Below are 17,044 nucleotides of genomic sequence, written 5' to 3'. Positions count from 1 at the left end.
CAGAGAGTACACATCTGAAAGGCATCAAGATGGCTCCTTATAGAAGGGGCCCCAAGGACTGTAGTTTGTTGACCAAGTATATTGTGTCCAGTATGTAACCGGTTGTTGTCTTTATCAGGGGGGTTTTACCATGTTTTCTATCCAGCCAGAGATGTTTGCATTCAGTCTGCCAGAACATAAGCCAGTTGTTCAGCAAGGGGTGTCCCAGTTAAGGGCGAACAGTGGAGGGTGAAGACAAGCTATTGACCAGCCTCTTTGCCTCTAAGCCTATGAGCCTTTGCTTGCGCCTTCCTCTTTGTTGCACCTGTAAGTACCCCAAGCTTCCTAATTAATGTACTGTCCCTCCACACTGTGCCACTCACCTATTATGCATTCACTCCTGCCCCTCCTGCTGCTCCTCCTAATCAGCTCTCTCTATGCTTTCTCCAATCACGCTACAACTTCCTCCTTTCCTACCCCTATTTTAAAACTCACAACTCAAAACTCCCACTGCTCCAGGTCTCTTCCAACTCCTTCCAACATACAAAGCTGACAAGCTAACCATACCTCCTCTAACACTCATCCATCTCACCCCTCTTCCTCTGTGACTCAACTTCTTCTACTCCTTATCTCATCAAATGAACATTGCACTATGTAATGCACTGGAATACTCAGCCTGTATGCAGCAAAAATTCCTTTTTCATTGAATACGTAGACCTTCTTGCTATCACTGAAATCTTGATTTCTCTATCTGACACTGCTACTCTGGCAGCCCAGACATTTCTAAAGTTAGAGACTCTCTCCTCACCTTCCTCACAATGCCTCCTCCTAGATTTTACACTCTGCATACTCTACCATCATCCTCTGGCTCGTTCTCACACTTTAGTCACACTGATACTAACAAAGTCATGTGTCCACTAATGAAGGTGTACCCCTCTTGTGTCCCTTCAGACCCTCTTGCTTTTCAGCTAGTCAAGCCACTTGCCCCTTTAGTGGCCTCTCACCTCACTGAACTCTTCGACATGTCCTTGGACTCGCTTGCTTTCCCTCTGTTTTCAAAACAGCCACGGTCATCCCTCTCCTAAAAAAGCTAGGGGCTGACTCAAACCTACTGTGTAACTTTGGCCGTGTGTATGTCCTTCTGTATTACTCTAAAGTGCATGAAAGGGTTGTGTTCAACCATCTTACCAATTTCGTAGACATCCATAATCTTCGAGACCCTCTACAAACAGGTTTACGCACCTGTCAATCCCTGGAAACAGCTCACATTAATGTGTCCAACTTCATCGCCTCTGCTAAGCAATCCAACCAATCCTGTATCCCAATTCTCACTGATCTGTCTGCTGCCTTTGACACTGTCGATCACTCTGATCTCTTTAATATTCTCTTTCTTCTTAGGATTCGTGATCAAGCCCTTGCCTGGATTAAATCCAACCTTGCACCTTGCCAATTCTCTGTCTTTTGGAGCAACAAAACCTCTCAACTCATTCGTTAACTGTTGATGTTCCAAAAGGCTCTTTCCTGGGTCTGCTCCTCTTTACACTCTACACCTCTGCTCTTGGGACACTAATGTCCTCCTTTGGATTCTCAAACGTACTCTTTGCGGATAACACCCAAATCTTCTCTTTTCTGAAACTCTCCTCTCATCTCTCTATCAATATGTCAAACTGTCTCCGTGACATTAAATATTGGATGGCTGTGCACACTCTGATGTTAAACACTACCAACACAGAGGTGCTCTTCTTCGCTGCCAAACGCTCTCTCTCATCTCTTCCTCTGCCTATCCAGTTCCCTCCTGACACACTCCCCTACTCTTCTTCAGCTAGAAACCTCGGCATCATCTATGGTACTCCTCACATGTTCTCTACTTTCAACTCCAGAACCGGAACAGCAGCTCTCCTCCACCTCCTAAATATTAGTCGCCTCCTTCCTTTTTACACTGCTAAGCATCTCTTAACCACTTTTGCCTTCTATAAACTGGACTACTGTGCCAGCATCCTCTCTGCTCTCCCCAACTATGCTTTCTGTCCTCTAGAAAAGATAATTAACTTCACTACCAGGACTCTCTTTGAACTCCCTCACATCACACCTGCTTCTTCATACCGTCACCAGTATGGATGGCTGACGATGCAAAACATGGCCAGATTTAAATGTCTTCTTCTGGTTCATAAATCTGTCCACCTTAGCGCACAACTTTATCTATCCTACTCTCTCCACCTTTACAAGCCTTTTCGTAATCTCCATTCCTTGGCTACCCTTTTGGCTCCTCACTGTCCCTGTGCCTTCTCTCACTTCTGCTCTTTCTCTCTTCATGCTCCACCTGCATGGAGTTCTCTTCCCCTGGACATCAGAGAAACCGTCCACCCTGATTTGTTCAAAACCAAACTAAAAGCCAACCTCCTTGCCTCCGAGTTACAATCTTAACCTAACTCTCATCTGCCTGCTAGCTAACATTCTTCCCTCGCCTCTAACCTGCCTATATCCCTCACTTCCTCTGCCTCCACTCTTGGAAGAAAAGCCGATGATCTTGCATAAATTATACCTTTTTTAAGTTGACACAATATATGTGTCTGTTAGCTTTTAAGACCACATGGGTCTCTACTCCATGCAGTTATACTATGACCATGACCAAAGCAGCAACTTCATTTACAGTGAAGAACAGTTTGAGTACAAGTGAACATAGGAAAGACAGAAACATTTATGTTTTTTGAGATGTATTAAAGGAAAATATGAATTTGGTGAAGAAATAATGCATATTTGATTTCTTTTTGATCTTGTCATGTCAATAACATTTTACAGCATGTGCGTGCAAGCTGCAAGTTTAGTATACCCATTGGGTGTACATTTCAGCTTTTCTACAGACACAATTACTCAATGTACTGGGGATTCCTAGAGTGTTTCAGTACCTTAAATGTTTATAACATTCACATTATGCGTTATAAAAACAATGGCCGCTATAATGTCAGTATACAATCCATAGGTTTAAACATTGACTTACGCCACCATCTTTGAAGTGACAATTCTCTATGTTATTCTCCAAAGGCTTTTGGCAGTTGGTTTCTTTGATTGTAAATGTTAGTCTTGTGGGATCTGTAGTGTTTTCCTGGAAAAACAAGCAGACATTACAATTACAACGATTTGCTAGGAGCAAATCAATATATTGAAACATTTTGCAATTTTGCCAGATGTCTTTCGCCCTTTGCACTGAAAGTTGTACTCAAGCAAATATGGAGGTGCTCAAAGCTTTCTTGAAATACTAAGTATGTTTAAAGACAAGAAATCATAGTCAGAGTGAAATTCCTTATCATAAGCACATTAATAATGCCATAGCCAGTTGTGCAATAGCATGCCAACGTTGTTAAACTATGCACAAAAATTAATAATGTACACTCCACAATGGATATAGATCTAACCAAAATGAATTACATATACAGCATAATGAACACACACACCCTTGATAAAGTATCTAAAAATGGAATTGATACATATACCAAAATAAATAACTCACAGCAGAATACATGATGTGACCATTAATACAAATGATGCTCAGGCTCAACATAATAGGGTACACATAAAATTACAAAGGTACCAGAAAATAATGTAGACAGTCAAACATATGATATAGAAACTAAAATGAGTAAAGTATACCCAAAATTAATATAGTATTCCCTAAGATAAATTATGTGTACCCAGTTAACAAAAATAATGAATAAAACATTCACAAATGTGAATACTGTGCAAACAATAATGAATAATAATGATACATAGCTTGCTAGTGGCCACAGGTGAAATGAATATTCTTAATAACAAAATAAAAATATACTAAGCGAACTAAATAAAATGCAGACAAAATTACACTAAATTGCAGAGCATGAAGGACTTACCAACATGAATAAATTGTACACCAAAAATAACAGGGTACACATAACAACAAATAGTGTACACATGCGAATAATAATAATGTTCACACCCAACTGAATAAAAAGCCACATAATGCACATGCCTCTCCTCTGGCAGCCTAGTCAATCTAAGGTGTTGTGATCTGGGTACCCAATATCTTGTATACAACATATGGCATTAGATAATAGTAGGACTTGGCCAAGTAACTGTGTATCACTTCACATGAAGTTCCCCTAATGTCTGCATTGCAATTGCCCTATTGCCTCTGGAAGGATCACCGCAAACAGTTTATATTCCATACATTGCCCTGCTGCATACCACAAAAAAAATATAATAAAAGGTTTTCCCCTTGAAGTCAATAAATGGTATAATTTGTGCATTGACCTGCATGTTTCACCAACTATCTGAACAATGGAAGAAATGATATTCATATGTGTTTTATTTGTTCATGAAACCTGCCCTCATTGGTGAAGACAGCATACTGTTGTTTGATCAAACCTGGTACTTTTTTGTATTCAATTGTGCACACAAGAGTCCTTAAAGTATAAGGATGTGCATGTCCAGAATGGAGAATTTGTTGGAATTAGCAAGTGAAATTTGGGGAAACTGCTTTCCAAAGTATTTTTTGCAGAATCACACAGAAATAAAAGACAGAAGGCCAAATGTCGCCAGATTTACCATTACCCCAAGTCGTAATGTACCCATATGTCTTGAATTTCGATGAACGGGCACGTTTTTATGTCAATACGTAGTGTTAGCAGTCCGCTATGGGGCTTCTTTCGCAGTGTTAAGAAGAGGATGTAACAATATGTCTAAACTCATAACTACACTTAGACTTCTTGAAGAGAATGCCTGCTCCATTATATATATCTCAGAGGCTTTTAGAATGGCAAATTCCGGGAATTTATCTTGGGCTAAATGCCAACAGATACTGATTACTAATGGGCTTGAATTTATACAAGTTTAGGCCCAAGGACGAGACTTTCATCAGATCAGCCAGCGGTCAGCAACAAAGGGGAGACCGATTTTTGAAGAAGAGGAGGAGTTTTCAGACCATATGAGTTCCATATGAATGTTCGTGGGAGAGACCCCTAATGCATTTCAGTTGCATAAGTATGAATATGTTGGGGACTGATATCAAAATAGATCAAATCTACTCTGTTCCAATCTCTGAATATTTACACAGTCACAGAGTGCAGTGCTGGTAAACACCCATTAATACACTGTGACCCACAAAAGCTGCCTTGTCGAAAGACCCTATAGCTTTCTGTCCTGAAAACTCTTTGCAAAATGGAACTACAAGTCAAGTGTCTTGTTCAGTAGTGTGTGTATAATAGTCAGTATGCATATGTAAGCTGTCACCATGCAACATATAAGCTTTACAGTATACAGTATTTAAATACCCTCAAAATATAGTACCTATTTCAACATTTAGTACGTATATATTTCAGTATATACTGTATCTATTGTAATGTACAACACATCTGATTTTTCACAGTTATATACACATTTTCAATTTACATGATGCTATTTTTACATGTTGTAGATGAATTTTAATGTACTAACATGAATAGCAATAGCGGTTACTCATTAAATGATGTTATACCCAGATCTGTTGTCTGTGGACAGGAAGAGCGTGTTTTTGTGTCTTACTGTTGATTTTTATGCAGGCAGAGGTCCTTGCAAAATATTAGTAGTAGTGGCGTCTGTTGATCTTTTTAATTGGGGTGGCGCAAATATTTCTGCCAAATATGCTGGAGTGATTGACCAGCAAGGGAGCCAAACCAACTAAGGGGGGCTCAGGGACAATCTCCCCCCAGGAAATTATTTTGAATAAGGGGTTTAGATGGCACATATTATAGCAAATGTAAAGTGAGAAACTTTGAAAAAAATCCAGACAATTTGCAACTGGTTTTGTGGTGTAACTTCTGAAAAAATCCAATAGATGCAAGTCATCAGCAGTGCATAGGAGCATTTCCCAATTCATTTTTATGATGCCTTTGACCACAATGTACACCAGTATAAAAACATGTTCACGTTGGTTGTGCCCATACATGTCCATGCTGGCTGCACCATTATATGCCAGTATTCCTATATAAGAACATACTCATGTTTGCTTTGCACATAATTGCCATTAATGATACGATAAGAAACATGTCCACACTGGTTCTACCAATATATGGCAGTTTATCCATGTAGGAACATACTCCAGCTGGCTTTGCCATTTCAAATGCCATGCCACAATATGAAAACTTGTCTAAACTGGCTGCACCAAAATGCCAATGTAGCCACGTAATAACACTTATCATGCTTGATGAACTATAGCTGCACACCAAAAATTCCATGCCCAAGAAATAGCTTGATTGACATCACCAAAATGCCTGTCAAGCCTCGTAATAACACATATCATTTCTTCTTTATCAAAGATGTCCAGTAAAAATGATGCCGTCACAGCATCATTTGTTGCTGGGCATATTTGATTTTGCCCCCCATCAGCAGCCCAGTCAAAATACAGAAGGTCATACCGTACACACATCCATGCAACAATCACTTGCTAAATCACTCCTCATTCACATATCATTCACTCGCACAGCATGCATCATACACTCACTCATTCATTCATTCATTCATTCATTCATTCATTCATTCATTCACACAAGCATACATACATATTAAATACAATCCTCACCTTCAGCCCTGGTCCGGTCAGCCCCTTGCAGTATGCCACCTCCCAGGAAACAGATATGCCCCCTGGCTCCCGTGCCACATGAATAGAAACCAGGAAGCAAAGGGTACAGTTGCTGTTCTCCTGAATGCAGGGGAACAGAAATTGTTAAGGGGAAACAAAGTTTCCCTTTGACAGCTTAAGCCATCCCAGGAGAGCTCCCTCAAATGCAGAAAGCACCTAGGGGAGCACTCAGTGTTTACCCTAGGCTGGCTCGGCTCCTCCATAATGGGCCAGGATACTTACGGGCCGGCGCCACCTTACCTATTATGGACAAGCCGCAACTGATGACCAATTTTTTTATGGGCGATGGGTCAAATATTTTTCTGTAGGATTCTAAGTTATTTCTGACCGGCTCTTGAAAACAGAGTTCCCCATATTGTTGACAGATTAGTTGTAGAATTTGGCTATGGGAGGTATATAATATTTGAGTCCAAATTAATTTAGTTTTATTTAGGAACTAACAGAGATGCGTGCCATGAGAACACTGCATAGGTGTGTTTAAGGAGCTTTGCACTGAAGCTTAGAGAAATCAGGCTCACTGGAGATGCCTTCCTCAAGAGCGCACCCAAGAAGTCATTATCTCACAGTAATGTGGCTGGGTTTTGCACCTTTGGACAGGTATGCAGATCACAGGCACAAGAAAAAACATATTCCGCAATCAGCAGAGCTCAGCCTCCAAAGACACCTACCACCACCATCAGTAAAAGCTTCCAGCCCAAATGAGAGAGTGGGGGGGAAGAAACGGAGAAAGCCTGGAGAGGTGGGGGTGATTAGGAAAACCAGAGAAGAAACTAGTGAGGGAGAGGGAAAAAGATGATTGATGAGTGGATGAAATGGAAGGAAAAGGGGAAACCAGAGAATCAGTCGGAGAAAGGTTAGAGAGAAGTGAGGTAAGTGAGAGATAGGGGTGCAACAGCAGAATGGTGAGAAATGATGAGGAGAGAAGAATGAGGGGGTGAAGCAAGACAATAGATCATTAGAGCAGATGGAAAGGAGAGAGGGGAGAACTTGCAGAAGAGTGGAAAGAAAATATCTGAAGGATGGAGAAGCAAAAAGGAAAGAGAAGGAGTGAAAAAGTGGAAAGAGAAAAAGAGAGAAAGAGAAGGTGGGTAATGAATCCAGGAGGCCAAATGCAGTGGCGTGTGGGGGGAGAGGGGGAGAGAGAGAGGAGAGAGACAGAAAGAAAAAATACCCAATATATTGGCTCTTAAACTAGACACAATACTTTGGGTGTGGCTTGCAGGAATGGCCATAATATTACATATGTGGCCTGCAGAGTTTGGCACAATACTGCAAATGTTGCCGCCATAACTGCATACTGTATGCACTATACAGTGTTTTAGGTCCAGGCACAGTACCCCCATATGTGACTTTTCTGCAGAAATAGACAAAACTCATAGGATAGCCTGAAGAACTGGAGACAGTAACCCCATATGCACCCTCATGGAGTTCACTGAAAGCAATTCAGGAGCATTTGCGGGACCTGTGTTAAATAATACTTTAAAGCAATTCTTTGCATTTGTATCCTGGGATTGGTTGGTGAAGTTGATCAGGGCAGGGGCTGTGAGTGGGCAGTGTATGTCTGGAAGTGTTTTCTTCTGACTGTAAATCTTTCCATTATTATTTTCCTTATCCTGTTTTTTCGCTCTGCCTGGTAAACTTGTTGTGTTACTCAATTCTCTCGCTATACAGGCTACCTTACTCAATTTTCTTTCATTTTTCCTATTTTCATCTGCTTGCTCCCCATCTCATTTCTGCACCTTTCATCCATGGAAGTGCCTATTTCTCAATCAACATCTTCTCTTCCTGTTCAGTTTTTGCCTTAATCCGTATTCTTCCTTTCCTCTCATTCCCCCAGAAGCTCACTGTCTCCCAAGCTCTGGTTCTCTCTCAGTTGGACTATTGTAACAGCCTCTTTCTTAATCTACCTGACTCTACTCTCCGCCCTTTACAATTTATCCAGAAGAGGACTGCGAGACTTGTCCTTGGCCTCAAGCCCTGGGATCGTATCTCTCCAGCTCTGAAATCTCTCCATTGGCTCCCATTGGATGCAAGGATTAAATTCAAAACCCTCTACATTGTCAACAGGCTTTCTGGGGCCTTGGTCCAACATACCTTCAGCTACCCCTCTGCAAATACCTCCCATCTCGAACACTCGGCTCCTCTACCTCTAACTCCCTAAGGGTCAGTCGTTTCTCAAAGAAAGATCTCTGTCTTCGGCCTCCCACTGGAACAGCCTCCCTGCCACTCTAAAACTTGAGGAGAACCATCTCCGGTTCTGGAAGCACCTCAAAAACTCTTTTCTCCCCTGTTGATTCTCCCTATGCACCATGCATCTGGCCACCCTCTGTCCTCCGGGCCCAGGTACCTGCTCATCTTGCCACCCTCACGCGCTACCTCCGGGCCACCCCCTGCACTGTGGTCTCTTTATCTGTACCCATACAGCCCTCCCCTTTTCTTCCTGCACTTTCAGACCTACATGGCCTGGTGCCATAAACCAAGCACTTGCCACTTGCTGGCTGCACTCCCATTGTTTGCTGCCTTTTTATTATTATTTTTGTTTTTTTCCTTCTTGCTCCGCACTCTCCTTTTGTTCCCCATTCCATGCACTTCTCCCCCTTATCCCCTCTACCCTGCACTTGCACCTTCTCAATGTCACTGGGCCTAGTAAGATCGTTGCTTTTGTTCTCTCTTGTTCACATTCCCTTGCCTTGTCGCGCTCTGTAACACTTGTGTATGAGCGGGATAGAAATAAAATATCAATATCAATATATACCTTACTTATCTCCCACTCTTTCACTTCTTTCTTCTTTTGGTAATTTCTTTCACTCTGATTTCTCCCTTCTCGCCTTATCCTGTGTTACCCCTCTCTCTCTCTTTATAGCACTTTTAGGCCTTGTTGAAGTATCTCCACAGTACTCATATAACAAAATGATATGCTTTTCTCCTAATTTGTTAAAATACTGAGCCAACCTACAACTTTATGTCTCTATTTCGAGAGCATGCCATGTACAAATAGAAAATGATCTTTATCAGAAACAGTTTTACTGTAGGAAAGTGTCTAATACATTTTTTTTTTCAACCTATAATGAATTTCTCAGTCATTTGGAAAATGAGATCGAGGCCTTTGGAGCACCTCTGTTTTTAATCTAAGCATCTCTGAGTGAGAGTGAGGCAGCAGAGCAGTTATGCATACTATGATAATATCTTGAGTGCTGATGTCCAGAGAGAAGTGCCAGCCATAGGAAGCTAGAGCATGCACATTTTAACTTAAAAGAGCATGCCTATCTGAGCCTCTCTTGTATTTGTTACCTGAAAAAAGTTGGGACCTGGGCCAAACAGTAAAATCCTGTAAGAATCCCTGGATTTCCGGGACATTTGGTTATCCGAAATATGCAAACCTAACTTACAAGCACTTTTCAGCATTGAAAGGTAATTACTGGGTATGTGGGCTTTATTTATGTAGACTGCAAAATGACAGCACACTCTCAAATGGTGATATCACCATCTTAAAACAATCTGCAATTTGATAAGGAGCACTTGAATACTGCTCATATACCTATTAAGCCTCTTTGAAGGCTTACAAATGGGTGCAGGTTAGGATTTGCACAGTGTTACATGAAGCATAGACATAGTAAAAAGATGTCAATTCATCAATGAAAGGACGTCTTTTTACAATGACTGTTTAATATAATATAGGGGTGTACTGAATAGCGGATTTAAGTATTCAGCTGAATATCAAATAGTTGGACAAGTATTCGGCCGGAGCCCAATACTGAGCCAAATAGTTGCCTTTTTAAGAAATAAAGTTATGTAGACAAGAAAAAAATGCCGTAAATTAAAATACGCACTTTAAAATATGTACACCCTTTCTTTATTGCCTTTCTCTTCTTTGTTGTCTACAGAAGATGTTTATGTAAACCATGAAATGAATACATTGTAAGAAAATAAACAGTTCAATAACCGCACAGTTTGTATTTTTGTGCATTAATAAGCATTGCTTGTTGGGCAGGGCCCAAGTAACGAAGACTAGCCCGAAGGTATAGTATGCATGTATGCAATCAATATGAGGGAAGACTGGGATGTGTCTACTCATAATTTCAAATGTGCCATTGGGCATGCCGAACTTTACCCTTCTGGCTCCAGCAAAGCACTGAAACACGAAAGGAGTCATTACATGAATTAGCACCAAGCTGACTGCTGAAGTGCAACTGAAGACAAACCTACGGGATGTTGAAGCCACACTTTCTACCTCTGGTACTGAGGAGAGATGAGACATTTGAAAAATGTCTTTTCATTAATAGATGTTATTTTTGTTTGTTTTTCAGTTGGGGTGTGTTTGTGGTGTTTTGAGGCATGGTAAAAGACACACACAAAAATACATAGGGAATGCTAAATCCTCCATGGTTCCTCTTGGCTGACCCTGTAGTGAACGGAAAGTGCTGATTTTCTGATCTTTAATTGGCATGTTTATTGTACTTATTTGTTCCGCTTGTACATCCATTTCGTCCATTGTTTCTAAATTGTAAACCTGTAAGTCCTCATCTTTGTTGCACAAATATCCCTCTTTTTTAACTCTCTAATGTTTGGAGGAACATTCCTGCTGCCACAGACTGGTGCATTTAGGTTACCAATCTTTTCTGTAAAACTCTCAATCTTTTGGATGCCACTTCCTTTAGTTAAATCTGCCCCTTTTACCAAATTCAAAGAGACTCACTTTGGCACCATGAGAAAGTTGGAGGGCAGGAATTGTAACCTATTTTTTCACATTACAAGCACATCTCTGACGCAGGTACATTTCCCACTGGGCCATTTTTCTTGCTTTATAACTTTGGCCTGCAGGCTGAATACGTCTCTTTGCTGCAGGCACACTACCTCAGGCCATATTTTACTCAGGGTCTGAAACTCTGTGGGATCTCTGAAGCAGCTATACAGATCCACTTAATTATATTTCTTGGATTTGGAATTGATGGGACTGGAACCTGTAACTTTCAAATTACTCACACATGTCATCAGCAAATTCCATTTTCCAATAGCAACTTTGTAAACTATTGTTCCAGTTCAATGGTTTTCAACTGCAAAATACAAGGGAAACAAGAGGCATATCATTACACATTTAAAATATTGAGAGTTTGGCTTCAGCTCACTCCTCATCAGCAAACCACCAGATTAAAGTCTGTTTGTCCAGCACATGAAGGGTGGGGACTTTGTTTGCACTTTCATACCTCTGCTCTGTCTCTACTAAATAAAATTAGTGACAGCAGCATTTGTTCAATGATGCTTTTAAAGGATAAACATGATGTGCCTGAATGGTTCCAGGCACACAGTCAAAACAGTACTTAATGCATTTTTAGGGGAAACTATTCAGCTTTCAGTGATAATTAAGTATTCGGTCGAAGCTGAATATCTCATTTTCAGCTGAATACTTACCCCAAGTGGAATTTTGCTATACCCCTAATATAATAGCATGCACATAATAACCTTCATGCACCACTCTAACCCATGCTCCTTACTTCTATATGCATGTTTAGAGCAAACAGGAGAGCCCCGCCATCCATCTCCCTATCCAGTACATTGCCCCCTCGCAAACGCGATCCCTCTTCCCTCAGGAGTCAATGGGAGTTGTGATTTTTTCATTGAATTCAGTGACTCAGAGGTGTTCCACATCTGCAGGGAAACAAATGAGTGCGGAAAACAACATAATGATAAACATCTTTACTGTTGGGGCCTAAAACAATAATTATAGCTATGTAGATTTGTTATTGCTACAACTAGAGCTCGGTCAGAGCTGAGTCCTGAGTAGTTGCAGTACAGCCATATCTCACCGATTTAAGTATTATATTAGAAAATAACATATACACCCAAAGATGAAGCGCAATTTTGAACAGGTTACAAATCTAACTACATAGGGGAAAATACTGATAAATATGGAGGCTAATCACTAAATGGAAGCCAATCTCAAAAGGGGTATCCCGTTGTTTTCACTAAGTAAATTACTTCAAAATAATTTACTTAGTCGTAATTACTTCAAATGACTTTCAATTATTTATATATGGTTGTGGCTTAATGTGTGAAAGGGGCTGGGGAGGGGATTGGGGTAAGGGTGGTAGTAAAGTGAAAAAGGGGTATGGGGTAAAAAATCAAAGTAAAGATTTGCAGTACTTACCAGTAAAGTACCACAAAGTCATTTTTTTCATTGAAATGACATGGAACCCTCAAAAGGGATTAAGAACGTGCAGTGAAACTTGCACAGAGCATTCATTGAATGCAGAGTTCAAGCTAAACATAGCTAACACTACTACAATTAGAAAGCCACAGGCAATGTCTAGGCAGAGTAGACAGCGATGTTATTGCACAGGGAGCTGTGCTATTACAAAAAAAGAAATGACAAAAAGAGACAAAAAATGCCCTTCACATTTCAAGCACTATACGGTGAGGGGTGGTTGCAATACAAACAGCCTTCTCCATAGCTTTCTAAAAATGTCAAGCCCCTCACAGGTAGACCTACAAATATCCTTCAATATCAAACAACCTTAGCTGAGATGTACTTGCCTGTTGAAACAGGGAAGCTAAAAAAAAGGGTGAATTGAAACAGATTTGGGGTACACTAAAGGAAATAGATGCACAAAGCAAACAAGTTGCCGTAAGACATGGGGCATTCAAGGAGAGGTTATGAGAAGCAGTGGAGGAACACTGCTAGGGCACATGATCCTGTTGAGAACATCAGACTCTCGCAGTGACTGTCAAAAGCTTCATGGATTTGGAATACTGAGCTATCAGAGCCAATCTGAAGTTCTTCTGGATCTGTGATGGAGCAAAATTAACATCAGGGACTGCCAGAAACAAATACTCCTAAGGCCTTTCCAGACCTTAGTGTAGCAGACCAGACTCGAACACCAGTAATGGGGGCACTCTGGCTACTGCCCTAATGCTGGTGATGCAGAATAGATTTGAACTACACTCTGGTGAAAAAAGTTGGCCACAAAGGAAAAAGAAATGACACAGCAGCAACAAAGTCAGACGAGGACATAACACATTTGAATAATAAATGGGACCAGGTTGAGTGGGAGGCAGGAATTAGGCGCAGACAAAGGGTGGCAGAAGCATACAAGCCTTCAGTAAGAGGAAGGTCAAGGGGAGAGGAGTAAGGGGCTGAGGTGACCGGGAGTTTAGATATTTCAAATTATGAATAATACCAGGCAGATCCAAGCTGTTTAGATTTTTTGCATTGCTCTATAAATTGCTTTATTTTCACACACATTTGTACCACAAAGGATGACACAAGAAATTAAGCTAATATGGTATCTGGAATGATCAAATGATGCAAAGAATGGCATATTTTAATCATAGCAATGTGCCTCATATATCTCACTATTGGAGAAGATACATCTATTTGCTGAAGAAAAATATAAACTATAAATGTCTTTGTAGCACATATTTTGGGGAGTAGTAATGCCTCCCATATAAAGGGCATAGGGCTTTTAATTAGCAAGACATATGGGAACAAAAGGTTGCACAAAACGTGTGAAAGAAAATGGGTGACTTCAGATGTGGACCTTCCATGTCAATGGAGCTGTGTTTTTATGGGTCGACTAAAGATAATGCTAACTCATTACGTCAGCTGCAAACATACTGAGCTCCAATTTACAAGTGTAGAAATATATTCGGGTCTTGACCTGCATTCAATGTATACCTTGAGGTCAAAGAATAAATATTGCACTAAAACCAAAGTGAGGCAAGGATTAAATGAATTCAGCCTCCCTTAGGGTTTTGTCGGGTGTCTGATAAAAACTGCCCGAACTAAAGAATATACATATTATGTCAATAGACATCAAAATCTATTATTCAAATCCACACATGAATGAAATCTTTTTGCAATCCAAATAGAAATGTGAAACTACACAATAAAACAAAGAACCAGGTGATGGAGAGTGGATCAAGCAATTTTGAAGACCTTGATTTTATTAATGAATTAAACGTGGAAAAAAGCTTACATTCACTTGATGCCATATCTTATTAACTTGGGCCACTATGAAAGTTGTAATAAGGGGTGATGCAACATTGTATGGTTGCTACAAATCTTAAAAACATTCAAAATGCAGTTCAGTCAAATTGGAGTCAATCAAACCTCTGCCCAATGGAATGTTGGGGAATAGTGAAAAATGATATATCTAGCTTTTGCATTTAAAAAACAAAATCGATTACTGCCAAAATTAAAACAAGCAAAAAGCGCCTTGACCAGCAAACCCAGTAAGAAATCCATGAAGCATTCGAGATCTACTACTTATTTTTTTATGTATTTGTTTATTGAGTGCCAAAAGCCTGCAGGCATAGAAATATTTACCCATTTTACTTGAAACGACTTCCAACATAGATGATCATTTACAAGAATATACATAGCAAATGCTAAATTACGTAATATCCCTACGGAGCAGGGGATGAGGCACAATTTCACACTAAGTGACATTAAATCAGTGATTAAGGACTGAATTTAAAAAACGGATTTAAAAAACAAAGAAGCATCTGGGCCTGATGGATTTAAGGCTGAAATGTTTAAATTTTGTGGTTCTTGAATCGGACAATCAAATCAGCCAGGATATCGGCTCAATGCAACCTTGATTTTAAGTGTTATCTTGCTAAAACAGTAAAATCGTAGTAATGGAGGAGCAGCAGACATCTGTCCAGGCGAGAAACCTTGTAGAACAATCCCATGTGCTATTGACCATAATAGATGTCAGACATCAATTAATAACGCTGACATGTATATCTAACATTAATGCCAAGCAGGCTCTAGACAGGCTCAGGCAAATACATCTGTGCCTGACGCTTTTGAAATGTACTATCTCTGATAAATGTGTTAAAGCTGTTCAAACACTGTATCACATCCCTTTGGCAAGGATAGAGATAGAGGGTCAACTAACCAACACAACCATAATTGTTTACATGAGAATTCTCATTATGAGCTGGCCAATCATACTGCAGTCTCCACGTCTCTTGTTCCCTCCCACGCCCTTTGTACGGCCTTGGTGTCTCACTTCACCACTAAGACTAAAGACATCCTGTCCTTGCGTTCCTCCTCTGCTCTCCCTCCCTCTACCTCTCCCAGGCACCCTTTAGCTGCCTCTCCCTCTCCTCTGCCTTTCTCCTCCTTCTCTGCAACAACACCTGACAATGCTTCCAGACAAGTCTGATCGATGAAAGTGTCATCCAAACAGGTGCTCCCCTGCTCTGCCAGAACTATTAAGGCCTATGTGTGCACCCTAGCACCAGCCTTGGCTGATTTCTGTAATCATCCTTTCACCACTAAATCTTTCCACTCTCTCCTCTAGCACACCCTTGTGCACCCCCATCTAAAAAAGCCTTCTGCCGTTCCTATCCATGCTGCAAACTATCGCCCAATTTCTACCACTTCTTTCCTGGCCAAAGTCCTGGAAAAGCTGACCATCTTCCAGCTTACTCTACACACTGAATCTGATAGTAGTCTCCATGACCATCACTCTGGCTTCAGAGCAGCCAGAGGCACGGAAACTGCTCTCCTGAGCACCCGTGAAGATCTGTTCTCTAATCTTGATTCCAGCTCTCCCTCTGTCCTCATCCTCCTTGACCTTTCCTCTGCCTTCGATACGGTCAATCACGCCACTATGATCAATCGACTCCATGAGAACCTGGGCATCACGGATCACACCCTGGCATGGCTGACCTCCTTCCTACTGGACCGACCCTGCCAGGTCCAACTTGGGTCCTTTCTCTCTACCACCTCTCTCTCCACATGGGGTGTTCCCCAGTTCTCTATCATCTCACATTGGGCTCTTCATTGTTAATCTGACCCCTTTGGCCCACCTAACCTCCACCTTCTCTTCTAACTTTCAGTGTTATGCAGATGACACTCAGCTCTCGTTCAGGCTCCCCGCAACCTCCTCTCCTTCCTCACTCATTGCTGATTGCCTATCTGCGATTCAGAATTGGTGCTCCTCCAATGATCTCTGCCTTAATCCCAGTAAGATTGAGATTCTCCTAATAGGGACCCCTGCTCCCACTTTCCCTCTCTCACTCTGGCCGCCCTCTTTTGGCCCTCTTCCCTCACCGTCCTGTGAGGCAAAAAACCTTGGTGCCACTTCAACTCCACACTCTCCTTCCCTCCTCACATCACGGACCTTGCCAAGAAGGCCCACTTCCAGCTGCACCTCCTCAGAGGTATTCTACCGTTTCTCACCTTGCCCCAGAAGCTCACTGTCTCCAGAGCCCTGGTTCTCTCCAGGCTGGACTTCTGCAACAGCCTCTTTCTCAATTTTCCTAACTTTACACCTCGCCCACTGCAACTAATCCACAACAGGACTGCAAGACTTGGCTTAGTAAGATTTGACTGTATGCAATTCATTCGCAGCAATTTCACCGAAAAACAATTGCATGTGAGAACGAATTTGAACACATGCATTT

General features: G+C 41.2%; 1 protein-coding gene across 1 annotated transcript in view; it reads right to left on the bottom strand.

Annotated features, from left to right (window-relative positions):
* The window catches only part of LOC138569272 (cathelicidin antimicrobial peptide-like), a 136,687-nt gene that overhangs the window by 68,545 nt on the left and 51,098 nt on the right, over positions 1-17,044 (bottom strand). The window contains exon 2 of the mRNA XM_069647109.1: positions 2,978-3,082. Coding sequence (XP_069503210.1) covers positions 2,978-3,082 — 105 coding nt within the window. The remainder of the gene's footprint in view (positions 1-2,977; positions 3,083-17,044) is intronic.

Source organism: Ambystoma mexicanum, chromosome 2q (genome assembly GCF_040938575.1).
Source record: "Ambystoma mexicanum isolate Mex_15411 chromosome 2q, UKY_AmexF1_1, whole genome shotgun sequence".
Taxonomy (NCBI): Eukaryota; Metazoa; Chordata; class Amphibia; order Caudata; family Ambystomatidae; genus Ambystoma; species Ambystoma mexicanum.
Note: the sequence above shows the minus strand (reverse complement) of the source record. Positions and strands in the feature narration are given on the sequence as shown.